Source organism: Scophthalmus maximus, chromosome 12 (genome assembly GCF_022379125.1).
Source record: "Scophthalmus maximus strain ysfricsl-2021 chromosome 12, ASM2237912v1, whole genome shotgun sequence".
Classification (NCBI taxonomy): Eukaryota; Metazoa; Chordata; class Actinopteri; order Pleuronectiformes; family Scophthalmidae; genus Scophthalmus; species Scophthalmus maximus.
Window position 1 is genome coordinate 10314360 of NC_061526.1, and position 27294 is coordinate 10341653.

A 27294-nucleotide genomic window follows, 5' to 3' on the forward strand; every position below is an offset into this window, starting at 1 on the left:
GTTATATGTGGTTAGTATTAGTGGATTTATAGTTTCGTTGTTTTTTAGCCATCGGGACCAAAACCGTTTTTAGAACCAGGCTGTAAACATGTTTACTTCTGCTGTAAAGTTGGGCATTTTAACATGGGGCTTTGCTCCTTTTTGCAGCCAGCCTCAAGCGGGCATCTAGTGAACTGCAGTTTGTAGCACTTCCGCATAGGCTTCATTTCTCAGCCTCAGAGTTGGCCCCTTGCTTCCTACTTGGCTTCAACTCACGCCAACAAACTCTCTGATTGGCTCAAACGACTTTTCTCACTCGCGATTGGCTCCAATCGGTGTCGCTCGAGCTGCTTCCGGCCTCGCGGTGCGGTGCGTCGTGTTGCCGGTGACGTGATGACGTGTTGTCGGTGACGTGATGACGTGATGACGTGTACGGTGACAGTAGTTAAAGTTTGTTACTGTTCGAGGAAGTGACCTAAAAGTGTCTCGCGCCGCTCGCAGTTCTGACTGATGGAGCAAGTGAAAGAAGGAAGTGCCAGAGTGGACGTCACTACCTGTCGTCACCTGGACCGGAACCTCGTCACGGTGTGATTTCTGAATCATAGTTCAGGACTATCGTCACGGTGTGAACTGCTCCACGATGTCCGGGGCTCACGAGCAGGGCAGGAGGCGCCGCCCCCCCAGAACCTTCGTGATCTCGACCCACCTGCGGGTCCAGGACCGACTGGACGGAACCATCCGCCTGCGGCGGGGGTTCATGTGCCAGGAGCCGGCGGAAGGCAGGAGCCGAGGGGGCGACTGGCTCTGGGTCAAGGTACCATGTTCATATTTACACTTTTAAATAATGGATCAGACGATTCGTCCATTTAATCACCAACAGTTCAGAGTAACTCGAACTGTACTTTCCTCTTGACTTCTTTAATGTACTTCACTAAAGTTTGTTTCAGTAAAAGTTAGTTTCCTCTTTGACTCTTGACTTCTTTACTTTACAACATATTCATTTTAACATAGTATTTATATTAAATATGTTATGAATCAGCGTGCACTCCTGTAGATGGAACGATCCGTGAAGAAAACTGATTTATCAATAAAGTAATATACAGGTTAATTGATACTTTGTTGTCTTGTCCAGATGAAACATCGGGTACATAAAAAAAAATATATTTAACATCAGGTGAAACAATCTGGGTTCATCTAGACATCATCAATCAATCAATTAATCAATCAATCAATCAATCAATCCATTTGTCAGTGGTTCATATGAAAGGCTCAACATTATATATGTCTTTTTTTATTTATTTCAACATGACGTCCTCAGACTCACTAACGTCCTCCCTTTGTGCTGCTGTGTCCCAGAGGTTTATTCATACTGTATGATATTTCAGTTGGACTCGTACTATATAATATTTCAGTTGAACTCATACTGTATGATATTTCAGTTGAACTCGTACTGTATGATATTTCAGTTGGGCTTGTACTGTATAATAATTCAGTTGGACTCGTACTATATAATATTTCAGTTGGACTCATACTATATAATATTTCAGTTGAACTCATACTGTATGATATTTCAGTTGAACTCGTACTGTATGATATTTCAGTTGGGCTCGTACTGTATAATATTTCATACTGTGTGATATTCCAGTTGGACTCATACTCTATAATATTTCAGTTAGACTTGTACTGCATAATATTTCATTCTGTATAATATTCCAGTTGGACTCATACTGTATAATATTTCAGTTGGACTCATACTGTATAATATTCCAGTTGACAGTATGATATCTCCTCAGGTGCTGGACAGCGGCCTGGTGGTGAAGGTCGAGCGCAGGTTCCTGCTCGACGTCCCGTCCGAGTTCAGCGGTCTGTTGGAGCCAGTGTCTGATCCGGACGCTCGTCTGAAGCTTCTAAGTAAAAACTCCTTGTGTCGCTCGGCACAAATAAATATTGAAATATTGATAAAAGGATGGGATCAGTTGTATCAATAAAGGAAATATGAAGTTAATAATGATTGAAGTGATAGTGGAGGAGATACTAGATGAAGTAATTCTAGAGAATATTGTGACAGTTACAGTCCACAGTGATTTTTTAGTACAGTTATTAAAATCTAAAACAAGAGCCACAGAATTCAAGTGTTCGCGTGCGAATATACAATTATAAATATAAATACATTTTCTCATCCCTGACACCAAACCTGACCTAATTTTAATGCTCATACCAAACATTTAATAACTAATAACGTGGATCTTTATCACAATAACAATCAGATAATTATAATTATCTTCCCTCATGGTGTCGTCGTTGTTTCCAGACAACCCGATAATCCTGCAGCAGCTGGTGGCGCTGCAGGCTGACGCCCCCCTGTGGGTCCAGAGGGGCCAACAGGACGAGCTGCTGGAGGCGGAGCTCAAGTACGTGGGACCTCTGACCCGTGGCAGCAGCTCTGTGTTCTTTGGGGTTCAACTGAAGGTAAAAGTTCGAGGAAAGAAGTAAACAGCGTCAGATGAGAAACCAAATGATTTGAATGTTCAACGTCTCCAGGGTTCAGCGGCAGGTAAAGGAGTGAGCAACGGTTCCTTCAGAGGCCAGCGGCTCTTCACCTGCCCCGACGCCTGCGCCCTGTTCCTCCCGGCCAGCGACATCCGGCTTCGCCACTGGACGAGCAGAAACGGTTCTGTTGCACAGGAGCGAGGCCGCGAGCGAGACCATCGTCACCCCAGCAACGGTCACCAGAGCAACGACAGCCGCCCAAGTCACCATCATCTTCAGCAGCAGAGTCGTCATATCAGTTTCCACCAGCCTCCTCCCAGCGGCGCTCCTCAGCCGCTCGCTCCCGTGTTCCTCCCTCAAACCGCGGAGTCAGCGCCTATCGCCGCTCAAGTCCAGACCCAGGTCCGCCGCTCTGCGTCAGCTCCGCTGCTCCACGTGGGCCAGCGGGTGTGTTTCCCCCTGGAGGACACGCTCTACGGCGGGGAGGTACTCTACTACGGGGAGGTGCGCTTCTGCGGCGTCCTGCCCAGCCGCTCCTCGTCTGGGACGTATGTCGGCGTCCTGCTGGTCAGTTCGACTCAGAAGATAAAACTGTAATCACATGATTTTATCAGTAACATTGATCAGAACTTTTACAAAAGCTCAAACTAGAGACCGTTAATTAAACAACTGTTGTAGGTAATTATTACTTTTATGATATTTATTTTAATGTCTGTCATGGTCACAACATGGAATTGGAAAACGTGCAGTTAGAATATAATCAGTTCATTAATGCAGCAGAAATAACAAATAACTCTTATATTTGTAGTTTTTTCGTCTCATGGGGGATTTACACAAAACTGAAGTTGAACTAATATCAAATATTGTTGAGCAAAATACACGGTCGATTCTGTCGTCACTTTGGGTTGAAATAAGTAAAATCTGTTACCAAGATATTAGCTTTATTTTGTGCAGGATTATTTAAAATGTATATTTCTGAGATCTTCTCTTTGTGTCTGTCAGGACGCTCCGGTCGGGAACTGGGACGGACTTCACCAGGGAGAGAAGCTCTGTCACATTCCTTCAGTCCTCTACGGACTTTTACTGCCAATCAACAGCGTTTCCTCAGGTACAGTATGGAAATGACACCACCTTTATATTTATATATATATATTTATCTATGACACCACTCTTCACAGAAGGTTTATTAACCTGAACAATTGAACAGAATCATTTGATGAAACTTATGAACTTATGATGTTCTCAGTGTCTCCAGAGACGACGTCCCAGCGTCACACTCCTCCTCAACAACGACCAAAACCCATCCTGAAGCCGGCGCCGTTCCCCGACACCAAACCAGCTGCTACTTCACCACCCGCCTTCGCTCCCAAGCTCGCCATAATGCCGCCCTCCAAACCAGCGCCGAAGCCTCCTCCACTGCCGCCGCCCAAACCCGCCCTGAAGCCTCTTTCCCCCCTGAAGCCTCTGCCCCCCCCTCTGCCACTGCCCAAACTCCGCAGTCCAACGTCGCCCACGGTTACAGAGCAACTGCAACACACCAACGGCGTCCACGGCCCCGCCTCCCCACTGCCGTATCCAGATCCCCCGGACGCCGTAGGGGAGGACGGAGAGGCGCTGGAGGTGGGCTCCATGGTCGAGGTCAACGACCCCCCCATCTTCGGGGTCATCTGCTGGATCGGGAGGATCAGTGGGATCCATGAGCCGGTGGCCGGAATCGAGCTGGTGAGAAGAGAAATGAGAGGTGGATCGTCTGTATTTCTGTTCTTCTTGTAACACGGTGCTCTTTAGGACCAGGAGCTGTCTGCGGGGACGGACGGCAGTTACCTCGGTGAGCGACACTTCCGCTGTCCGGCCAATAAGGGGCTGTTCGTCAAGCTGCGCAATTGTAGGAGGGACTCCAGGTTCCCCGCCCCCGAGACACCCATCAATCAAGTGGAGCGCTGCAACTCCATAGGTAGGAAGATGTGATGTCACTGGACAGGAAGTGAATCTTTATATCATGACATCGTCACAGGAACAGATGAGTCCGACGACGAAGGCGACGCAGCAAATGTGTCAACGCTTGTATTCAGTTTAATGTTTGAACGTTTCGATGTGTAAATATATATATATATATATATATATATATATATATATATAGCGTTTGCCGAGTGGGGCAGCGAGCGTGTGGAGGAGGACACGCCTCCCGTGGACGGAGACGAGGCCAGAGAACGGTACCAGGGCTGGAAGAGAGGGATCCAGGGTCACTTGAACTCCTGCTACCTGGACGCTACGCTGTTCAGGTGCAACGATATTAATAACTTTGTTTAATAAAACATAATGACCAACAATAACCTTCTTTAATAACATGATGACCAACAGTGACATGTCTTTAACCCCCCCCCCCCCCCCCCCCCCCCAGTCTGTTCTCCGTCTGTAGTTCTGCAGACTGGATTTTGTTCTGGCCGTGTGACATTGACCCGACGTCCTGTCAGGCTCAGGACCTGCTGCGCTGTGAGGTCGTCAACCCCCTTCGAAGGTCGGTGGACCATTTATATCTAATATTAAGTTTTACTGAATCAGTCTGGAGATGTTTCCTCTGTGTGTGTGTCCTCTGTGTGTGTCCTCTGTGTGTGTCCTAACGTATCTGTGTGTGTCCTCTGTGCGTTTCCTAACGTATCTGTGAGTCCTCTGTGTTTCCTAACGTATCTGTGTGTGCCCTCTGTGTTTCCTAACGTATCTGTGTGTGTCCTCTGTGTTTCCTAACGTATCTGTGTGTGTCCTCTGTGTTTCCTAACGTATCTGTGTGTGTCCTCTGTGTGTTTCCTAACGTATCTGTGTGTGTCCTCTGTGTGTTTCCTCTGTGTGTTTCCTAACATATCTGTGTGTCCTCTGTGTGTTTCCTAACATATCTGTGTGTGTCCTCTGTGTGTTTCCTCTGTGTGTTTCCTAACATATCTGTGTGTCCTCTGTGTGTTTCCTAACGTATCTGTGTGTGTCCTCTGTGTGTTTCCTCTGTGTGTTTCCTAACATATCTGTGTGTGTCCTCTGTGTGTTTCCTAACATATCTGTGTGTGTCCTCTGTGTGTTTCCTAACGTATCTGTGTGTGTCCTCTGTGTGTTTCCTCTGTGTGTTTCCTAACATATCTGTGTGTGTCCTCTGTGTGTTTCCTAACGTATATGTGTGTGTCCTCTGTGTGTTTCCTAACGTATCTGTGTGTGTCCTCTGTGTGTTTCCTCTGTGTGTTTCCTAACATATCTGTGTGTGTCCTCTGTGTGTTTCCTAACGTATCTGTGTGTGTCCTCTGTGTGTTTCCTAACATATCTGTGTGCTTCCTCTGTGTGTTTCCTAACATATCTGTGTGTGTCCTCTGTGTGTTTCCTAACATATGTGTGTTTCCTCTGTGTGTTTCCTAACGTATATGTGTGTGTCCTCTGTGTGTTTCCTAACATATCTGTGTGCTTCCTCTGTGTGTTTCCTAACATATCTGTGTGTGTCCTCTGTGTGTTTCCTAACATATGTGTGTTTCCTCTGTGTGTTTCCTAACATATCTGTGTGTGTCCTCCGTGTGTTTCCTAACATATCTGTGTGTGTCCTCTGTGTGTGTCCTCTGTGTGTTTCCTAACATATCTGTGTGTGTCCTCCGTGTGTTTCCTAACATATCTGTGTGTGTCCTCTGTGTGTTTCCTAACGTATCTGTGTGTGTCCTCTGTGTGTGTGTGTCCTCTGTGTGTGTCCTCTGTGTGTTTCCTAACGTATCTGTGTGTGTCCTCTGTGTGTCCTAACGTATTTGTGTGTGTCCTCTGTGTGTCCTAACGTATTTGTGTGTGTCCTCTGTGTGTGTCCTAACGTGCCTGTGTGTGTCCTAACGTATCTGTGTGTGTCCTCTGTGTGTTTCCTAACGTATCTGTGTGTGTCCTCTGTGTGTTTCCTAACGTATCTGTGTGTGTCCTCTGTGTGTGTCCTCTGTGTGTTTCCTAACGTATCTGTGTATGTCCTCTGTGTGTTTCCTAACATATCTGTGTGTCCTGTGTGTGTGTCCTCTGTGTGTTTCCTCTGTGTGTTTCCTAACATATCTGTGTGTGTCCTCCGTGTGTTTCCTAACATATCTGTGTGTGTCCTCCGTGTGTTTCCTAACATATCTGTGTGTGTCCTCTGTGTGTGTCCTCTGTGTGTTTCCTAACGTATCTGTGTGTGTCCTCTGTGTGTGTGTGTCCTCTGTGTGTTTCCTAACGTATCTGTGTGTGTCCTCTGTGTGTGTGTGTCCTCTGTGTGTGTCCTCTGTGTGTTGCCTAACGTATCTGTATGTGTCCTCTGTGTGTCCTCTGTGTGTTTCCTAACGTATCTGTGTGTGTCCTCTGTGTGTGTGTCCTCTGTGTGTTTCCTAACATATCTGTGTCCTCTGTGTGTTTCCTAACATATCTGTGTGTGTCCTCTGTGTGTGTCCTCTGTGCGTTTCCTAACGTATCTGTGTGTCCTCTGTGTGTTTCCTCTGTGTGTTTCCTAACATATCTGTGTGTGTCCTCTGTGTGTTTCCTAACGTATCTGTGTGTGTCCTCTGTGTGTTTCCTAACATATGTGTGTTTCCTCTGTGTGTTTCCTCTGTGTGTTTCCTAACATATCTGTGTGTGTCCTCTGTGTGTTTCCTAACGTATCTGTGTGTGTCCTCTGTGTGTTTCCTAACGTATCTGTGTGTGTCCTCTGTGTTTCCTAACGTATCTGTGTGTGTCCTAACGTATTTGTGTGTGTCCTCTGTGTGTGTCCTAACGTATCTGTGTGTGTCCTCTGTGTGTTTCCTAACGTATCTGTGTGTGTCCTCTGTGTGTTTCCTCTGTGTGTTTCCTAACGTATCTGTGTGTGTCCTCTGTGTGTTTCCTAACATATCTGTGTGTGTCCTCCGTGTGTTTCCTAACATATCTGTGTGTGTCCTGTGTGTGTGTCCTCTGTGTGTTTCCTCTGTGTGTTTCCTAACGTATCTGTGTGTGTCCTCTGTGTGTTTCCTAACATATCTGTGTGTGTCCTCCGTGTGTTTCCTAACATATCTGTGTGTTTCCTCTGTGTGTTTCCTAACGTATCTGTGTGTGTCCTCTGTGTGTGTCCTCTGTGTGTTTCCTAACGTATCTGTGTGTCCTCTGTGTGTTTCCTAACATATCTGTGTGTGTCCTCTGTGTGTTTCCTCTGTGTGTTTCCTAACGTATCTGTGTGTGTCCTCTGTGTGTTTCCTAACGTATCTGTGTGTGTCCTCTGTGTGTTTCCTAACGTATGTGTGTTTCCTCTGTGTGTTTCCTAACATATCTGTGTGTGTCCTCTGTGTGTTTCCTAACATATCTGTGTGTGTCCTGTGTGTGTGTCCTCTCTGTGTTTCCTCTGTGTGTTTCCTAACGTATCTGTGTGTGTCCTCTGTGTGTTTCCTAACATATGTGTGTGTGTCCTCTGTGTGTTTCCTCTGTGTGTTTCCTAACATATCTGTGTGTGTCCTCTGTGTGTTTCCTAACATATGTGTGTTTCCTCTGTGTGTTTCCTAACATATGTGTGTTTCCTCTGTGTGTTTCCTAACATATCTGTGTGTTTCCTCTGTGCGTTTCCTAACGTATCTGTGTGTTTCCTCTGTGCGTTTCCTAACGTATCTGTGTGTGTCCTCTGTGTGTTTCCTAACATATGTGTGTTTCCTCTGTGTGTTTCCTAACATATCTGTGTGTTTCCTCTGTGCGTTTCCTAACGTATCTGTGTGTGTCCTCTGTGTGTTTCCTAACATATGTGTGTTTCCTCTGTGTGTTTCCTAACATATCTGTGTGTGTCCTCTGTGTGTTTCCTAACGTATCTGTGTGTGTCCTCTGTGTGTGTCCTCTGTGCGTTTCCTAACGTATCTGTGTGTGTCCTCTGTGCGTTTCCTAACGTATCTGTGTCCTCTGTGTGTGTCCTCTGTGTGTGTGTCCTCTGTGTGTTTCCTAACGTATCTGTGTGTCCTCTGTGTGTTTCCTCTGTGTGTTTCCTAACATATCTGTGTGTGTCCTCTGTGTGTTTCCTAACGTATCTGTGTGTGTCCTCTGTGTGTTTCCTAACATATGTGTGTTTCCTCTGTGTGTTTCCTCTGTGTGTTTCCTAACATATCTGTGTGTGTCCTCTGTGTGTTTCCTAACGTATCTGTGTGTGTCCTCTGTGTGTTTCCTAACGTATCTGTGTGTGTCCTCTGTGTTTCCTAACGTATCTGTGTGTGTCCTAACGTATTTGTGTGTGTCCTCTGTGTGTGTCCTAACGTATCTGTGTGTGTCCTCTGTGTGTTTCCTAACGTATCTGTGTGTGTCCTCTGTGTGTTTCCTCTGTGTGTTTCCTAACGTATCTGTGTGTGTCCTCTGTGTGTTTCCTAACATATCTGTGTGTGTCCTCCGTGTGTTTCCTAACATATCTGTGTGTGTCCTGTGTGTGTGTCCTCTGTGTGTTTCCTCTGTGTGTTTCCTAACGTATCTGTGTGTGTCCTCTGTGTGTTTCCTAACATATCTGTGTGTGTCCTCCGTGTGTTTCCTAACATATCTGTGTGTTTCCTCTGTGTGTTTCCTAACGTATCTGTGTGTGTCCTCTGTGTGTGTCCTCTGTGTGTTTCCTAACGTATCTGTGTGTCCTCTGTGTGTTTCCTAACATATCTGTGTGTGTCCTCTGTGTGTTTCCTCTGTGTGTTTCCTAACGTATCTGTGTGTGTCCTCTGTGTGTTTCCTAACGTATCTGTGTGTGTCCTCTGTGTGTTTCCTAACGTATGTGTGTTTCCTCTGTGTGTTTCCTAACATATCTGTGTGTGTCCTCTGTGTGTTTCCTAACATATCTGTGTGTGTCCTGTGTGTGTGTCCTCTCTGTGTTTCCTCTGTGTGTTTCCTAACGTATCTGTGTGTGTCCTCTGTGTGTTTCCTAACATATGTGTGTGTGTCCTCTGTGTGTTTCCTCTGTGTGTTTCCTAACATATCTGTGTGTGTCCTCTGTGTGTTTCCTAACATATGTGTGTTTCCTCTGTGTGTTTCCTAACATATGTGTGTTTCCTCTGTGTGTTTCCTAACATATCTGTGTGTTTCCTCTGTGCGTTTCCTAACGTATCTGTGTGTTTCCTCTGTGCGTTTCCTAACGTATCTGTGTGTGTCCTCTGTGTGTTTCCTAACATATGTGTGTTTCCTCTGTGTGTTTCCTAACATATCTGTGTGTTTCCTCTGTGCGTTTCCTAACGTATCTGTGTGTGTCCTCTGTGTGTTTCCTAACATATGTGTGTTTCCTCTGTGTGTTTCCTAACATATCTGTGTGTGTCCTCTGTGTGTTTCCTAACGTATCTGTGTGTGTCCTCTGTGTGTGTCCTCTGTGCGTTTCCTAACGTATCTGTGTGTGTCCTCTGTGCGTTTCCTAACGTATCTGTGTCCTCTGTGTGTGTCCTCTGTGTGTGTGTCCTCTGTGTGTTTCCTAACGTATCTGTGTGTCCTCTGTGTGTTTCCTCTGTGTGTTTCCCAACATATCTGTGTGTGTCCTCTGTGTGTTTCCTAACGTATCTGTGTGTGTCCTCTGTGTGTTTCCTAACATATGTGTGTTTCCTCTGTGTGTTTCCTAACATATCTGTGTGTGTCCTCTGTGTGTTTCCTAACGTATCTGTGTGTGTCCTCTGTGTGTTTCCTAACGTATCTGTGTGTGTCCTCTGTGTGTTTCCTAACGTATCTGTGTGTGTCCTCTGTGTGTTTCCTAACGTATCTGTGTGTGTCCTCTGTGTGTTTCCTAACGTATCTGTGTGTGTCCTCTGTGTGTTTCCTAACATATCTGTGTGTCCTCTGTGTGTTTCCTAACGTATCTGTGTGTGTCCTCTGTGTGTTTCCTCTGTGTTTCCTAACGTATCTGTGTGTCCTCTGTGTGTGTCCTCTGTGTGTTTCCTAACGTATCTGTGTGTGTTCTCTGTGTGTTTCCTAACGTATCTGTGTGTGTCCTCTGTGTGTTTCCTAACATATGTGTGTTTCCTCTGTGTGTTTCCTCTGTGTGTTTCCTAACGTATCTGTGTGTGTCCTCTGTGTGTTTCCTCTGTGTGTTTCCTAACATATCTGTGTGTGTCCTCTGTGTGTTTCCTAACATATCTGTGTGTGTCCTCTGTGTGTTTCCTAACGTATCTGTGTGTGTCCTCTGTGTGTTTCCTAACGTATCTGTGTGTGTCCTCTGTGTGTTTCCTAACGTATGTGTGTGTCCTCTGTGTGTTTCCTAACGTATCTGTGTGTGTCCTCTGTGTGTTTCCTAAAGTATCTGTGTGTGTCCTCTGTGTGTTTCCTAACGTATCTGTGTGTGTCCTCTGTGTGTTTCCTAAAGTATCTGTGTGTGTCCTCTGTGTTTCCTAACGTATCTGTGTGTGTCCTCTGTGTGTGTCCTAACATATCTGTGTGTGTCCTCTGTGTGTTTCCTAACGTATCTGTGTGTGTCCTCTGTGTGTTTCCTAACGTATCTGTGTGTGTCCTCTGTGTGTTTCCTAAAGTATCTGTGTGTGTCCTCTGTGTGTGTCCTAACGTGCCTGTGTGTGTCCTAACGTATCTGTGTGTGTCCTCTGTGTGTTTCCTAACGTATCTGTGTGTGTCCTCTGTGTGTTTCCTAACGTATCTGTGTGTCCTCTGTGTGTTTCCTCTGTGTGTTTCCTAACATATCTGTGTGTGTCCTGTGTGTGTGTCCTCTGTGTGTTTCCTCTGTGTGTTTCCTAACGTATCTGTGTGTGTCCTCTGTGTGTTTCCTAACATATCTGTGTGTGTCCTCCGTGTGTTTCCTAACATATCTGTGTGTGTCCTGTGTGTGTGTCCTCTGTGTGTTTCCTCTGTGTGTTTCCTAACGTATCTGTGTGTGTCCTCTGTGTGTTTCCTAACATATCTGTGTGTGTCCTCCGTGTGTTTCCTAACATATCTGTGTGTTTCCTCTGTGTGTTTCCTAACGTATCTGTGTGTGTCCTCTGTGTGTGTCCTCTGTGTGTTTCCTAACGTATCTGTGTGTCCTCTGTGTGTTTCCTAACGTATCTGTGTGTGTCCTCTGTGTGTTTCCTAACGTATATGTGTGTCCTCTGTGTGTGTCCTAACGTGCCTGTGTGTGTCCTAACGTATCTGTGTGAGTCCTCTGTGTGTTTCCTAACGTATATCTGTGTCCTCTGTGTGTTTCCTAACATATCTGTGTGTGTCCTCTGTGTGTTTCCCAACGTATATGTGTGTGTCCTCTGTGTGTTTCCTAACGTATCTGTGTGTCCTCTGTGTGTGTCCTAACGTGCCTGTGTGTGTCCTCTGTGTGTTTCCTAACGTATATGTGTGTCCTCTGTGTGTTTCCTAACATATCTGTGTGTGTCCTAACGTATCTGTGTGTGTCCTCTGTGTGTTTCCTAACGTATATCTGTGTCCTCTGTGTGTTTCCTAACATATCTGTGTGTGTCCTCTGTGTGTTTCCTAACGTATATGTGTGTCCTCTGTGTGTTTCCTAACGTATTTGTGTGTGTCCTCTGTGTGTGTCCTAACGTGCCTGTGTGTGTCCTAACGTATCTGTGTGTGTCCTCTGTGTGTTTCCTAACGTATCTGTGTGTGTCCTCTGTGTGTTTCCTAACGTATCTGTGTGTGTCCTCTGTGTGTTTCCTAACATATCTGTGTGTCCTGTGTGTGTTTCCTAACGTATCTGTGTGTGTCCTCTGTGTGTTTCCTAACGTATCTGTGTGTGTCCTCTGTGTGTTTCCTCTGTGTGTTTCCTAACATATCTGTGTGTGTCCTGTGTGTGTTTCCTAACATATCTGTGTGTGTCCTCTGTGTGTTTCCTAACGTATCTGTGTGTGTCCTCTCTGTGTTTCCTCTGTGTGTTTCCTAACATATCTGTGTGTGTCCTAACGTATCTGTGTGTGTCCTCTGTGTGTTTCCTAACGTATCTGTGTGTCCTCTGTGTGTTTCCTAACATATGTGTGTTTCCTCTGTGTGTTTCCTAACATATCTGTGTGTGTCCTCTGTGTGTTTCCTAACGTATCTGTGTGTGTCTGTGTGTTTCCTAACGTATCTGTGTGTGTCCTCTGTGTGTGTCCTCTGTGCGTTTCCTAACGTATCTGTGTGTCCTCTGTGTGTGTCCTCTGTGTGTGTGTCCTCTGTGTGTTTCCTAACGTATCTGTGTGTCCTCTGTGTGTTTCCTCTGTGTGTTTCCTAACATATCTGTGTGTTTCCTCTGTGTGTTTCCTAACATATCTGTGTGTTTCCTCTGTGTGTTTCCTAACATATCTGTGTGTGTCCTCTGTGTGTTTCCTAACGTATCTGTGTGTGTCCTCTGTGTGTTTCCTAACATATGTGTGTTTCCTCTGTGCGTTTCCTAACGTATCTGTGTGTGTCCTCTGTGTGTTTCCTAACATATGTGTGTGTCCTCTGTGTGTTTCCTAACGTATCTGTGTGTTTCCTCTGTGTGTTTCCTAACGTATCTGTGTGTGTCCTCTGTGTGTTTCCTAACGTATCTGTGTGTGTCCTCTGTGTGTTTCCTAACGTATCTGTGTGTGTCCTCTGTGTGTTTCCTAACGTATCTGTGTGTGTCCTCTGTGTGTTTCCTAACGTATCTGTGTGTGTCCTCTGTGTGTTTCCTAACGTATCTGTGTGTGTCCTCTGTGTGTTTCCTAACGTATCTGTGTGTGTCCTCTGTGTGTGTCCCAACGTATCTGTGTGTGTCCTAACGTATCTGTGTGTGTCCTCTGTGTGTTTCCTAACGTATCTGTGTGTGTCCTCTCTGTGTGTGTCCTCTGTGTGTTTCCTAACGTATCTGTGTGTTTCCAAGGTTCGGCTACGTGTGTGCAAGCAAGACCATGGCCCTGAGGCGTCTGCTGGAGGCGGCGGACAGAAACACGGGCTTCACCAGCCAGGAGAAAGGTGTGTGTTTTTGTCTGTGTGTGTGTTCACCCCATGTGATCAGACTGAAGAATTCTCTCTCTCTCTCTCTCTCTCTCTCTCTCTCTCTCTCTCTCACTCTCAGATCCTGAAGAATTCCTCAACAGGCTCTTCCAGCTCCTCCGAGTTGAGCCGCTCCTCAAGATCAGGTTCTGTTTCATTTTGTTGTGACTCTCCTCTCGTCTGCGCGTCCACACGCAGAGGCCTCTCATCTGCTTTTAGTTCAGGAGGTAGAGACGGTCGTCCACTAACCAGAAGATCGGAGGTTCGATCCCCGTTCCCGTCCAAACATCAGACAAACATTTTCCTCTCGTCTCTCGTGCTCTGGTTCACCTGCCTCCAACTCACCTGCTGCCTGTAGCTGTCTCTGGTGCTTAGCGCCCCCTAGTGTCTACAGAAATAAAATACCACATAAACAATAAAAAAAAATAATCAGAATCGCTCCTGTTCACTGATCAGACACTGAATCAGATCGGTGGCTCCAAACGTCCATAAGTGAAAAAAAAAAATTATGTTTTCACGTTTCAAACCTAGAAACTGAAGATCGACAGGAAGCTGCGTGTTTCATGTTCGTATAATAACAGTTAGTCTTTGATTAAAGATGTTTCTTAGACTTAAGGAGATCAAGTGATTTTCCCTCCTCAGAAGATAAATGTGTGAGTTTCACATCAAAGAGAAACATATTTTACTGTATCAGACACGTTTGAATCTATTTTTCTCCACATGATCCATGAATATAGTTCTGACCTTCTCCGGTCTCCTCAGGTCCATGACCCAGCAGCCTCAGGAGTGTCACCTCTACCAGCTCTTCCCGCCCGCCATCCCCCCCTCCCCCCCCTCACCCCATTCCCCGGGCGACTCCCCCCCCCCTCTCTCCCTGCCCTCGTCCAGTCGGATGAGAGTCGCCGGCGTCCAAACGCTGCTCGAGTCCTCCTTCCTCAACGCCGGCCTCAAGTTTGTTGAGGTAACAGAAATGTGCTGGAGATTTCTGGAGCTGTATTTTTTATTATTATTATGATTATTATTATTATTATTATTGACCTGAAATGTTAATAATTGATCGGGTGGTGTGTTGATCACCCACCAGGCTCCTTCCTGTCTCCTGCTGCTCATGCCCCGGTTTGGGAAGGACTTCAAAATGTTTGACGCCATCTTTCCGACTCTCAGCCTGGACATCACCGACCTGCTGGACGACAGTGAGGCGACCCTCTGGTTTATATAAAATACATTGAAGCTAATATGAATAGTTGTTACTGTTGAAGATGAATAATGTGTCTGGTCCTCGTCTCAGCTCTGAGGCAGTGCAGCATCTGTCAGGCTGTGGCCCAGTGGGAGTGTCTGCAGTGTTACACTGACGTGGACATCACGCCGGGTCGGCTCAAACAGTTCTGCCCCACCTGCAACACACAGGTGTGTCGAATCACTAACAGCACACAACATACACACAACATACAGAACATACACACAATGTACACAGGGGTAACCTTCTCCACTGATCGGTTCTTATGGATCCGGCTGAGAACACGACCTGTGGTAATAGAAATGTTGTGTTTGTGTTTGTCTTCGTCAGGTCCACAGTCACAGGAAGAGGACGTCCCACAGCCCGGTGAAGGTCGGCGTTCCTGCGGGACCGTGGCCCAGCTCTCTGCACTGCGCCCGCCAGACGATGTCTCTCTTCGCCGTGACGAGCATCGAGACGAGTCACTACGTGAGCTTTATCAGACACGGACCGCTCCCCACCGACTGGATGTTCTTTGACAGTATGGCCGACAGAGAAGGTGAGAGAACGTCAGATGCTTCCAGAACTTCTCTGGATGTGAGACTCTGACTTCTTGTGGATCTTTTCCTTCCAAGGGGTTTGGGTAACGTTTGTCCTGCTCTCACCCAGGTGGCGAGAATGGCTTCAACGTCCCCCGGGTGATGGCGTGTCCCGAGGTGGGTCGTTACCTCGGCCTATCAGAGGAGGAGCTGAGCCGAGTGGACCCTGCCTCACTACGGGAGCCGGCGCGCCGCCTGCTGTGTGACTCCTACATGTGTCTGTACCACAGTCCTGAGCTCAGCCTGTACAAGTGACACATCATATTATATATTATATATAAGATTTTATTTTATTTTCCACTTCATCCAGGAGAATATGAAGACGTTCGTACAGCTTCCTGTTTGAACCTGGCAGTGAAATGCATCTTGGGGGATTCTAGTCCCTCATGTTTTAAAACATTTATGTGACAGATTTAAGCAAAACATTTTCTGATAGATAAATATCCAGACTCTTGTTCCTGATCCAATCAAAGACGTGGTTATGAATTTGTCTATGAAATGAACATTACATCATCATCATCCTGTCATAGTTGAGCTACAGACGACAAGTATTTGTTGATCCCTTCTTGTAAATTTTGATTTTATATAAAATATAAAATCTGCTCTTGATAAGAAATGGATTTTTTATTGTATATTTTTGCTATTCTTATACTTATTCTTTGTGATACTTATTGTTTATGATACTTATTCTTTATGGTATGTATTCTTTGTGATAATTATTTTTTATTATACTTATTGTTTATGATAGTTATTTTTTTATGATTCTTACTCTTTGTGATACTTTTTCTTTGTGATACTTATTGTTTATGATACTCTGCTGCTGTAACTTCTCCGGTGTGGGATGAATAAAGTTCTATCTTATATTTCCTATTCAGTGAATCTTATGCTTCTATATTAAGGACCGTGTTATAAATTATTATTTTGTATTATTATATCTTTATCTTTTTTCTTTATCTTATTTTTCCACAATAAAATCAAACTAAATCACTGGAGTGTGTAAGAACATTTCCCCTGGAGAACCACCAGAGGGCGAGCGTTACTCATGGCAGCGATGCTGCGTCATCATTGTGAGCCGCGAAGCCAGTGAGCGACGGAAGTGACCGACTCGTTCCGCGACACATATTCTGTCGTTCGATCGAAGAATCAGACAAAGAGAAGCGGATGATTCTTTAAGGTAACGACGGTTTGTTGTTTTACATCAAGTGAACCTGACCCGATGTTCTGGTTCTACAACCGGTTCATGGTTTATAATGTTCTGGTTCTGTGTCTGAACAACAACCGGTTCATAATATTCTGTGTCGGATCCACAGCGACTGAAACTGTCTGAAAACAGAACTAAGACTGAGACTGATCGATGACTTTAATCGATACGAATATAAAGAAACATGACTTCTGTCAAGCAGGAAAATAAATAGAAGTTGTAACTGACAAATGAAGCACAGGTGAACCAATGATTGTTGTGCTGAACTAACGCAGTAATCTGTAAACTACTGCTGTACAGTAATCTGTAAACTACTGTAATCTGTGTCCTCTGCAGCATCGTCTCTGTCTCTGAGGTCCAGTGCAGTCGGTTGCCATGACGTCTCCAGGGGGACAAGGAGGGGGAGGAGCTCTGTCGACCAGAGGAGGGGGCGGGGCCCGGAGGATGAAATGGGCTTTGGAGCTGAGCGCCGGAAACACGAGGTAAAAACACAGAAATTCATCAACGAGCAGGTGACCCCGGTGTGACCCCATCACATCCTGTCCGTGTCGTGTCACTTCCTGTACGTCATGTGTCACGTCTGTGCCTCAGGAGTCGTGGCGACCGGCAGGGCGGGCAGGGCGACGTTGTCTACCCCATCGGCTACTCGGAGAAACCCGTCCCCGACACCAGCATCCAGGAGACGGACAAGAACCTGGTGGAGAAGGTGTGTGTGTATGTGTGTGGACTGTAGTTTACAGTGTGTTACTCACATTGTGTAGTTCATAATAATAAAACGTGTGTGTGTGTGTGTGTGTGTGTGTGCGCGGCGTGTGCTCCTGTGCTGCAGCGCTGTTGGGACGTGGCCCTCGGGCCCCTGAAGCAGATTCCCATGAACCTGTTCATCATGTACATGTCGGGCAACACCATCTCCATCTTCCCCATCATGATGGTGTGTATGATGGCCTGGAGGCCCATCCAGGCTCTGATGTCCATGTCTGCCAGTGAGTGGTTCACGTGTAGTAATAATGATAATAATAATAATAATAATAATAATGTACAGTGCCTCTTCATGAACGAGTGATGTTGGTGTCTCAGCCTTCAAGCTGTTGGAGTCGTCCAGTCAGCAGTGGCTGCAGGGCCTCGTCTACCTGGTGGGAAACCTCCTGGGCTCCGCCTTGGCCATATACAAGTGTCAGTCAATGGGCCTGCTCCCAACACACTCGTCTGATTGGCTGGCCTTCATAGAGCCGCCTCAGGTAAACTCTCTGTACTGTACTGTGCTGTCCTCAATGTCTCTACTCAACGTCACACACACTTCCTTCACCTCATTGTTTTGTTCCTTTGGTTGTTGGTTGTGTGTTTTTCGGTCTGTTTGTGCAGATCGATCAGAAGAGAACAAAATGTTGTCTATTGATTTGGTGAATATCATCAAAAATTTTATGACTTTTCCATATTTAATCTTCTCTGTGGTTGTGTTGTGTCTTCAGAGGATGGAGATCATGGGCGGAGGGATGGTGCTGTGAAGAGGACGCATTCCAATACTCACAGAGGGTTATATACTGATGACGGGTCACAATACACACACACACACACACCCACATCGTCTCATTTACTTACTCAGATTATTTATCTGTTCCAGATCCAGTTTGTGTTTGAGACAAACTTCATTAATAACAGAACTTTATGTAAACAATCACAATCTGTGAAGTTTGTTTTTGTTTTTGTTTTTCAGTTAGTAAATCATCCACCTGTATAACTGATTTCTTCTCTGAAAGTGTTGTATGAAATATTAAATCCATATTGTCTGAAGTTTGTGTTGATCTTGAATGATTCACACAAACGTGATAAATACGTAATGAACGGAACCTTGGTTCTGAGATAAAACATTGTTTATTAACATGATCATGATATTGATCTACTGCTCATTAACATAATGCTTGTACAGTTTCTAAATCCAGTAGATTATTCCCCAGAGGTATCGTGATTATGAAAAACATGGGGGTTTAATCTGGACTGGAGGTTTAATCTGGACCGGAGGTTTAATCTTGTTAATGTGAGCTGCTACAACCTGCAGATTGTTGTGCAACTGCTATGAACATTTTATTCCATAAATCCACTTTATTTATTCATTTTTTTGTACCAGCGCTTTGGGTACATGAAAAGCGCTTTATAAATTAAATATATTAATATCATTATTATTATTATTATAAAGCAAAGAATAAAATTAAATTAAAATGATAGGAATTATTGTGTGTGTGTGTGTGTTGGTTTCAGCAGCGACACCCTGATCACAACAATGGCATCAAGGTGGGGCAGACAGGTGGGGCAGAGGGCAGACAGATTTTTAAACTGGCTGGACAAACTAATTAATTTAAACAAAACTTTTGACTATTTGAACTTGTTTAGAGAGAAGGAAAGAGAGAGAGATTCTTTTCATGAAATACGAAGTGAGTGAAGGTGTTGTTCGTCTGGGTTGAGGTTAGTCCCGACAGTCCGGTTCTAGGACCGGTCGGACTCGCCTGGTCCGGCGCGGGGTGGGCGGGGCTGTGAGGCGATGGGGGCGGGGCATGTGAGGAGGGGAGGGGCGGGGCACGACAGGTGAGAGTTTACAAACGATGAGCGTCTGTCGATCTGCGTCGGTGTCTCCATGTGGACAAGTTTACTAGAACTATTAACCGTTTTTATTTTTCGGAACCGTTTCCGGTTATTTTTACCAAACTTTCTTTTAAACTCACGCGAGACACGTGAAAGTTTTACTGAATCTGTCAAGTCACAAGAACAAGTTGTTTGTCACCATGGAGGAGAGCGACCGACGCGCCGACGACCGACGCTCCAGCGACCGACGCTCCACCGACGAGTACCCTCACCCGTTCATCCACCGGGTGAAGCTCACCGGGCCGCAGAGGATCCGGGTAACGGTCCACCTCCACCACGTCCGAGCGTTCTGACCTCACGAGCTGCAGGGGAACATGAATATATAATATAATAAGTCTTTCTCACAGTCCGACTGATGCTCATCATCATCAATATCTTCTATCAATTCCTTTACTACACTGTTGTTGTTCTCTTGACGTCATAACAATGAAAAGTTGGAGCAGAGATGATTTCGGCCTTTGGTTTCGGTTCCGTCCTTGTTGTAGTTTCTGGTTCGTGTTAGCTGAGGACCGGGTCAGGGGACTTGGTTCGGGGTTTCGTGACTTGACACCTGAACCGATCAGCGGTTCTGTTTGTCCTCATCAGTCACGTGATGCTTTGACGCAGAACCGCAACAGTTCAATTAGTCGATTAATCATCAGTTCATCTCCAGAAGACTCGTAATCAACTAGCGACAATTGAATTGATCTGTGATCATGAATTCAAAATGATAGAGTTGTTTTTAATAAGTGTGTAAACTGATGTGACCAACAGGAAAAGGATCCTGGTTCTTTTTCAAGTAGATAATTCACAATATCTTCAGTTTCATAAAACCAGAATATTTCATAAAATATCAAAGTTACTGAACAAGGAAAGAAAATAAGTTTCCCAACACAGACACGCCCTTCACTAACATGCCACAGCAGGGATGTAAATCTTTATGAGACATGTTTGTGTTTTACATAAAATCTGTGAATTTCCATGTTTTATTTGATATAATATATAAACGACACTACAAACTCTAATTTATACGATGATCCTCTAAAATCTGTGCTTCGACGAAGACGAACGTTTGGTTTCATTTAAATAGTCTTTGTGTTTTTTACAAAAACATGAATCAATAGATTTGATCACCAGACGAATGGATTGATGATCATTCGCTTCAGTCGTTTCTTTCCTGTGTGGTTTCCTCACATGATGTTGATGTTCCTCACAAACAGAATGAATATTAATAACTGATGTGTTGATGATGTTCGTGGAGTCAAACTGAGTCATTCTAAAGTGTTGATGTGAAGAAGTTCATGAGCAGCAGATCTGAGGTCTGTGTTTGTCCCAGGGCCTCGTCCTCGGCAGCGTCCTGTTCCCTCTGCGTGTCACGCTGGCGGCCATGTTGTTCCTCCTCAGTTGGCCTCTGGCTCGTCTGCGATTGGCCGGCTTGTCTGCGGAGGAGCGGTCCCGGCCCGTCACCGGCTGGCGCTGGTGGTACTTCCAGGTGACCATCTGGCTTCTGAGCCGAGGCGCCTTCTTCTCGCTGGGCTTCCTGTGGGTGAAGGTCAAAGGTCGCAGGGCCGACCTGAAGGAGGCGCCGGTGCTGGTGGCCGCTCCGCACAGCAGCTTCCTGGACATCTTGGTTCTGTGTACGGCCCGACTGCCGGCGGTGGTGTCGCGGTCCGAGAACTCCAGCCTGCCGGTGATCGGAGGTGAGGAAACTCTGTGATTGGTTCTTTTCTCTGGAGGAGTCGAGGAGCTCGTGTGATTGGTTCGTTTGTTCGTCTGCAGGATAATTCAAAAAGTTCTGGATTTATTTACATGAACATTTTTATCAAAGATAGATGTCGGCCATGAAAACAGGTGATTCACTTCTGGATCCAGGAATGTTCCTGAGACATTCTTACACTTACCAACTTTATATATTTATACATATATATATATATATATATATATATATATTAAAAATTATAGGTTTGGGGTCGTTCTCTGAATGTGAGTGTTGCTCTTTTACAGTTTCATCTCTCCTCTCCTTTCCTTGTATTCGCATAATTTCCTGGGTACAGTAGTTTATATATTATATTTATATATTATATATAATATATTAACTGTCACTGAGTAATTTTTAATTTGAGTGAGAATTGGAGTGAATAGCGTTTTCACTCTGCCTCCAGCTCCAATCTCAGGATCTCATTATGTGGATGTGATAATATTTCATGATAATAAAAAAAAAGGAAACTCCAAAGGTAAACGAGTGACTCAGTCCTCTGGCTCTTAATCTGCTGCGCCTGCTTCTTCCTGTGTCCCGTCTTCTGATCTTTATTTTCTTTTGTTTCCTTTTCTTTTTTCCAGCGTTGCTCGAGTCCAACCAGTGTGTGTTGGTGAGCAGGACGGATCCCGAGTCGAGGAAGAAGGTCGTCGCTCAGGTCACAGAGAGGCTGACGTCTGGCGGCTACTGGCCTCAGGTCAGAGCTTTAATCACATGATTCATAACTTCATCTTCAGTCTGGTAGAAGTCTGAGTTGATCCACTGTCGTGGTGAGTCACAGGAACAATAGAGCAAATCCTTTGAATCACATATGAGTTACCAGTGGATGAACCGTCTGGTTTGTCACAAACAGCTGATCAACACTTTGATTCGTGTCACATCCTGAAGGTGAACGTGAGACTCACTTCTCATCCACGTCTCCAGGAGGAAGAACACAAGTCGTCTGTCAGAACTATGTTTATTTCTTTCTGTCGTAAATCTCATGAACGTTTGTTTCTTGAATGTCGTCTAGATGCTGATGTTTCCAGAAGGAACCACGACGAACGGCCGATCTCTCATCAGGTTCAAACCAGGTGAGTCATGAAAACATGAAACCAGGAGTTTAAACTTCACCACATTCCTCAGTTTCCAGCTGGTTGTTCAGGAATGACGGCAGGCGATTGATCAACTCCGCTCCTCTGATTCGTTCTCATTCCTCTGTGTCACTCATCAGGCGCCTTCCTCGCCGGAGTCCCGGTGCAACCGGTTCTGCTGCGATACCCCAATAAGCTGGTGAGTCACTCTGCTCAGATTTATAAATCATGTGTGCAGACGACTGAACCATCACATATTAATAAGAAGTGAATTTGTTTGTTTTCTTCCTGTTTGGAACGATGAAGGAACCTCTTTCTTTGGTTTTATATAATACGGAAAATATTTCTGTATAGAATCAAAACTTAAAGTGACAAAATGAACTAGCGACGTTATATGAATAATTAAAGTGATTAAGAGTGAATGATTATTACGTGACAGAATCTTTCTGACTCTTCTCAGGACACAGTTTGTTGGACGTATGAAGGAACCAGCTGGTGAGTTCTGTGATTGTGTTTCTGACACCCGGAACATTTTGTTCTATTCATATATTAATATATATTTATTATATTTGCTGCTGTTGGACATATTTTTTGTCTGAGGATTTACAGGAAGTGTATGGTTTTAATTTTTTGCTTTATGATTGTCCAAAACGTAATCCCGTAAAATAATTTATAGATTAGGTATCAATATAAGATAAGATAAAGATTATGATCATTTGCATGGGGCTCTGAAATAATATCTGGATTTTTACACTGTGAAAAGACAGATTACTATAATTTTCTTCATGAATTATAAAATTGACAGGATTGAAGCGCTATGGCACACGACCTCTCAGCTCTACACCAACATGACGGTCGAGGTTCGTACCTGGTTATTTATATAGAGACGAGTCGAAGTTTCACCTTCGATGAAACGTTTATTCATCTCATTGAAACTCGTGTTGACTGAAAACCGCGACATGCTGGCGTCACACACACGACTGTACCAACCAATCACTGTCTGGTAGATTTCACGTAGCCATGACGACAGTGTCAGACTAATTTACAGCTTCACTTCCTAAAGGGAAGGAAGTTGGGTGGGTGTGGTCTGTGATGTCACTGTGTGGTGGGTGGGGTCTGTGATGTCACGGTGTGATGGGTGTGGTCTGTGATGTCACGGTATAATGGGTGTGGTCTGTGATGTCACTGTGTGGTGGGTGTGGTCTGTGATGTCATTGTGTTGGGTGTGGTCTGTGATGTCACTGTGTGTTGGGTGTTGGCTGTGATGTCACTGTGTGTTGGGTGTGGGCTGTGATGTCACGGTGTGGTGGGTGTGGTCTGTGATGTCACTGTGTGTTGGGTGTGGGCTGTGATGTCACGGTGTGGTGGGTGTGGTCTTTGATGTCACTGTGTGGTGGGTGTGGTCTGTGAGGTCACGATGTGGTGGGTGTGGTCTGTGATGTCAGATTCTGGCTGTAACACACGATGAACGTCTGTGCTTCAGTTCCTGCCGGTGTACAACCCGTCACCTGAGGAGAAGAACAACCCCAAGCTTTTTGCTGACAACGTTCAGAAACTCATGGCCAAGTAAGAACAACACTCGAGCTGCAGCTGACTCATGTTGGTTAGTGTCAGAAGAGTCAAATCTCAGAGACAAAGTTCACGTTTTGTCTGAAGTCCAAAACCCAAAGAAAAGAGCAGTAATTAATTAAAATTCTTGGTCGAAATCAAAGAAAATTGTTGCTTCTTTGTGTGTGAGATAAATATAATGTTAAATATAATGATAATAATAATGTTGTTCTCTGTGAACGCAGTAGTTAAACACTTGTGACCTTTCACATATTTTTATTTTTGTCTCTATAAATCAAACACTTTATGGTCATTTCGTCATCACTCTGCTCCTGATGAACCTGAGGAACCTGCTCAGTCGTGGCCTTTGTTTTTCATATGTCTTCTGCGTCTCAAAGGTCGCGACCTGTCGTGACCTTTCGTGTGTGATTCTCTGCTGTTTCAGGGCACTCGGCGTCCCAGCAACAGACTATGTGATGGAGGGAGGAGTTCCTGTCCGTAAAGTGGGAGACCTCTCACTCCTGCTGGAATCTCCCGCCAGGAAAACGCTGTCGCTGCTGCACGACGACGGGTCAGAGACAACCTTCAGTCAGAGAAGACCTTCGGTCATGTTGGTCGTATGACTTTAGCAATGTTTATGTTTTCCCACCCTTTCTTCTCTCTCTCAGCCTGGAGGCATTTGAAATGGAAGCATCTCTGGACCGAATGATTGACAGGTGTCAGTCAAGAGCCCAGGGGTCAAAGGTCAGTGCAGAGGAGCTCTTCTCTCTTCTGGGACTGAAGCGAAGAGAAACGTCGGTCAGGCTCTGTGGCCTCTTCTCCAAGGTACTTTGGTTTGTGAAATGATTCTTATTCGTGACCTCAACACTTCTCACTAACATGAAGATGAAGAACAGAAAATTCAATTCAATTCAATTCTATTTTATTTGTATAGCGCCATATAACAACATACTTGTACAATAATGATGGGTTTGGATCCTGCAGCTCTGGGGTCAGAGATACACTAGGAGAGAGAAAAAACAGAGTTAGTGACATGTAATGTAAATACAGGGGGAGAGAGAGGGAGAAAGATGCTCGTGATATAAGTTCCCCCAGCAATCTCGGCCTATAGAAGCTTAATAAAGAAATGGTTTATTAAACACCTGAGCAGCTGGAACTATAATCTTTATCAAAGAGGAAGGTTTGAAGTTGAACTATAAAAGAAGAGATGTCGTCTGCCTCCTGGTTCCAGAGGGGAGGAGCCTGGTGGCTGAAGGCTCTGCCTCCTGGTTCCAGAGGGGAGGAGCCTGGTGGCTGAAGGCTCTGCCTCCTGGTTCCAGAGGAGACGAGCCTGGTGGCTGAAGGCTCTGCCTCCTGGTTCCAGAGGGGAGGAGCCTGGTGGCTGAAGGCTCTGCCTCCTGGTTCCAGAGGGGAGGAGCCTGGTGGCTGAAGGCTCTGCCTCCTGGTTCCAGAGGAGACGAGCCTGGTGGCTGAAGGCTCTGCCTCCTGGTTCCAGAGGGGACGAGCTTGGTGGCTGAAGGCTCTGCCTCCTGGTTCCAGAGGGGAGGAGCCTGGTGGCTGAAGGCTCTGCCTCCTGGTTCCAGAGGGGACGAGCTTGGTGGCTGAAGGCTCTGCCTCCTGGTTCCAGAGGGGACGAGCTTGGTGGCTGAAGGCTCTGCCTCCTGGTTCCAGAGGAGACGAGCCTGGTGGCTGAAGGCTCTGCCTCCTGGTTCCAGAGGGGAGGAACCTGGTGGCTGAAGGCTCTGCCTCCTGGTTCCAGAGGGGACGAGCTTGGTGGCTGAAGGCTCTGCCTCCTGGTTCCAGAGGGGAGGAGCCTGGTGGCTGAAGGCTCTGCCTCCTGGTTCCAGAGGAGACGAGCTTGGTGGCTGAAGGCTCTGCCTCCTGGTTCCAGAGGAGACGAGCCTGGTGGCTGAAGGCTCTGCCTCCTGGTTCCAGAGGGGAGGAGCCTGGTGGCTGAAGGCTCTGCCTCCTGGTTCCAGAGGGGACGAGCTTGGTGGCTGAAGGCTCTGCCTCCTGGTTCCAGAGGGGAGGAGCCTGGTGGCTGAAGGCTCTGCCTCCTGGTTCCAGAGGGGAGGAGCCTGGTGGCTGAAGGCTCTGCCTCCTGGTTCCAGAGGAGACGAGCTTGGTGGCTGAAGGCTCTGCCTCCTGGTTCCAGAGGGGAGGAGCCTGGTGGCTGAAGGCTCTGCCTCCTGGTTCCAGAGGGGAGGAGCCTGGTGGCTGAAGGCTCTGCCTCCTGGTTCCAGAGGGGAGGAGCCTGGTGGCTGAAGGCTCTACCTCCCATTCTACTCTCACAGACTCTGAACCACAAGTCGTCCTGCGTTCACAGAGACAAGTGATCTATTGGGATAATATGAAACTATGAGCTCTGTTCAGTTCAGCTATTCTTATATATATCTCTCTTCAAATATCCTAAAATATCTATTACATATATATATATATATATATATATATATATATATATATATTTTTATTTTTTTTTTTTTATTTTTTTTGTTCAGGGATCAAAGCACCTGAACATCGAGCTCGATGTTTAACAGAACAAGCTCACAACATGGAAAATGTTTCTTGGATGAATCGACACGTGATACATTTGTCCTTTTTCTTTTATGAATTTTGAGTAAACAAATTAATCTGGTTCTTGTTTCAGGATCAAACTGTGGACGTCAGGCAGTTTTATCTGAGCGTCGCCTCCGGGCGCGTCGGCTTCAGGTCTCTGCTCCACACGGCGTTCAGAGTGAGTGATAATGATGATGATGATGATAATGAGACTAATCTGATTGATGCAGTTTGATTGTTGATCCTAACCCTAACCCTAAACCCAATAAGTTAAAATATGTTTCATCACAGAGGATTAAACCTTTCTGTCGTCAACGTCTGTTTGTGTCGTTGTCTGTGTTGTTTATTTCTTCTGCTCAGCTGTTTGACGGGGAGGGCAGAGGGAGGGTGAGTGCAGAGGAGTTGTCTGGCCTCATGGGGGCGCTGCTGGGGTTCCCTCAGCGCAACACTGCTCAGCTGTTCAGGGAGGTGTCGGCTCACGGCCCCGTCACTGCAGGTGAGACTTTTATTAAATATTAAAGATGACATCATCTTTTATTGGTCCAGACAACAGAAACATTTGCCTGATGAAATGCAGCAAAGAGACGGTGAATTTTGCATATTAATCGGGAGAGATGATGAAGCTTCATGTGTTAAACATTATTCTTCATTCATTATCATAAAAATAAACTTCATCTGGTTTCTGCTCCATCTCATCAGAAAACCTGCTGCGAGTGCTGACGACCCACCCGACCTATCAGAGAGTGGCCAACGAATACCTGCAGCCGGAGGAGGCGGTCTCTCGCCTGCCGTTCACTCCTCTGGCCAATGAGAAGCCTGAGAACAACAACCGACATCTGCAGGACAACGACAACAAGAAGTTTGAATGAGGATCTTTTATTTCTGTCAGGAGGATCAAATGAGTCGTGCAATTATTACAGCGTGAACAAGAAAGTATTTTATTTTTAAAGTTTAATGTCAGATTGTGTGTTTTTAATTCCTCAGGTTTTTAATGCCAAACGTCAGGAGCCATAAATTATCTAAAATATGACAAAATGATGCTGCAGTGGCTTAATGAAGTGCGTGTGTGTGTAAATCTTATTCAAGTTTTTTCAGATGCTGTTAAAAAGTTTACTTTTGTCATGTGAAGCATCCGATGTTTTATTTATAGAATCTGTTTTATATATTAAAGTTTTTTTTAAGGATTGTGCAAAAAGAAACTACTCAGAAAAGTTTATTTTATGTAAATGATTTATTACATGTGAGACTTGTTCAGATGAAACTATTAATTAAACTGAATTGTTTCAAGTATATTTTTTGTTTATGACTCGATCACGTCTCTTTATTGTTTGGCATTTTCCCGCCTCCTGTTTCTTCACGTTCATCGTTGTCGTTTCCGTCTCGTCAAGTTGTCA

General features: G+C 45.4%; 3 protein-coding genes across 3 annotated transcripts; all 3 read left to right on the forward strand.

Annotated features, from left to right (window-relative positions):
* The first annotated feature begins 377 nt into the window (after positions 1-377).
* On the forward strand, positions 378-16138 carry si:cabz01101003.1 (ubiquitin carboxyl-terminal hydrolase CYLD). The gene is made up of 16 exons (XM_035617873.2): positions 378-793; positions 1773-1890; positions 2291-2448; positions 2521-3036; positions 3472-3577; positions 3716-4191; positions 4258-4423; positions 4610-4751; positions 4871-4987; positions 13223-13314; positions 13418-13481; positions 14098-14296; positions 14420-14528; positions 14624-14742; positions 14903-15110; positions 15221-16138. The coding sequence occupies exons 1-16, from the start codon at positions 620-622 to the stop codon at positions 15403-15405; spliced, it is 2949 nt and encodes a 982-aa protein (XP_035473766.2). The 5' UTR covers positions 378-619; the 3' UTR covers positions 15406-16138.
* Positions 16139-16223: 85 nt separating this feature from the next.
* On the forward strand, positions 16224-18142 carry emc4 (ER membrane protein complex subunit 4). The gene is made up of 6 exons (XM_035620274.2): positions 16224-16324; positions 16688-16833; positions 16943-17057; positions 17181-17334; positions 17429-17589; positions 17821-18142. The coding sequence occupies exons 2-6, from the start codon at positions 16727-16729 to the stop codon at positions 17854-17856; spliced, it is 573 nt and encodes a 190-aa protein (XP_035476167.1). The 5' UTR covers positions 16224-16324; positions 16688-16726; the 3' UTR covers positions 17857-18142.
* Positions 18143-18933: 791 nt separating this feature from the next.
* On the forward strand, positions 18934-27192 carry lpcat4 (lysophosphatidylcholine acyltransferase 4). Its single transcript, XM_035618311.2, has 13 exons — positions 18934-19245; positions 20304-20667; positions 21308-21420; positions 21736-21796; positions 21937-21995; positions 22257-22291; positions 22602-22656; positions 23280-23362; positions 23790-23915; positions 24013-24169; positions 25992-26078; positions 26261-26396; positions 26600-27192. The coding sequence occupies exons 1-13, from the start codon at positions 19129-19131 to the stop codon at positions 26767-26769; spliced, it is 1563 nt and encodes a 520-aa protein (XP_035474204.1). The 5' UTR covers positions 18934-19128; the 3' UTR covers positions 26770-27192.
* The last annotated feature ends 102 nt before the right edge of the window (positions 27193-27294 follow it).

What these genes read in the sequence shown, in the direction of transcription:
- si:cabz01101003.1 (XM_035617873.2), top strand. Translation starts at nt 620, where the DNA reads ATGTCCGGGGCTCACGAGCAGGGCAGGAGGCGCCGCCCCCCCAGAACC. An exon ending in CGTATGTCGGCGTCCTGCTG is followed by an intron (nt 3,037 to 3,471) that starts GTCAGTTCGACT and finishes TGTGTCTGTCAG; the next exon opens with GACGCTCCGGTCGGGAACTG. An exon ending in CTGGACGCTACGCTGTTCAG is followed by an intron (nt 4,752 to 4,870) that starts GTGCAACGATAT and finishes CCCCCCCCCCAG; the next exon opens with TCTGTTCTCCGTCTGTAGTT.
- emc4 (XM_035620274.2), top strand. Translation starts at nt 16,727, where the DNA reads ATGACGTCTCCAGGGGGACAAGGAGGGGGAGGAGCTCTGTCGACCAGA. An exon ending in TCTGATGTCCATGTCTGCCA is followed by an intron (nt 17,335 to 17,428) that starts GTGAGTGGTTCA and finishes TTGGTGTCTCAG; the next exon opens with CCTTCAAGCTGTTGGAGTCG. An exon ending in CCTTCATAGAGCCGCCTCAG is followed by an intron (nt 17,590 to 17,820) that starts GTAAACTCTCTG and finishes TTGTGTCTTCAG; the next exon opens with AGGATGGAGATCATGGGCGG.
- lpcat4 (XM_035618311.2), top strand. Translation starts at nt 19,129, where the DNA reads ATGGAGGAGAGCGACCGACGCGCCGACGACCGACGCTCCAGCGACCGA. An exon ending in CAGCCTGCCGGTGATCGGAG is followed by an intron (nt 20,668 to 21,307) that starts GTGAGGAAACTC and finishes TCTTTTTTCCAG; the next exon opens with CGTTGCTCGAGTCCAACCAG. An exon ending in ACACCAACATGACGGTCGAG is followed by an intron (nt 22,657 to 23,279) that starts GTTCGTACCTGG and finishes TCTGTGCTTCAG; the next exon opens with TTCCTGCCGGTGTACAACCC.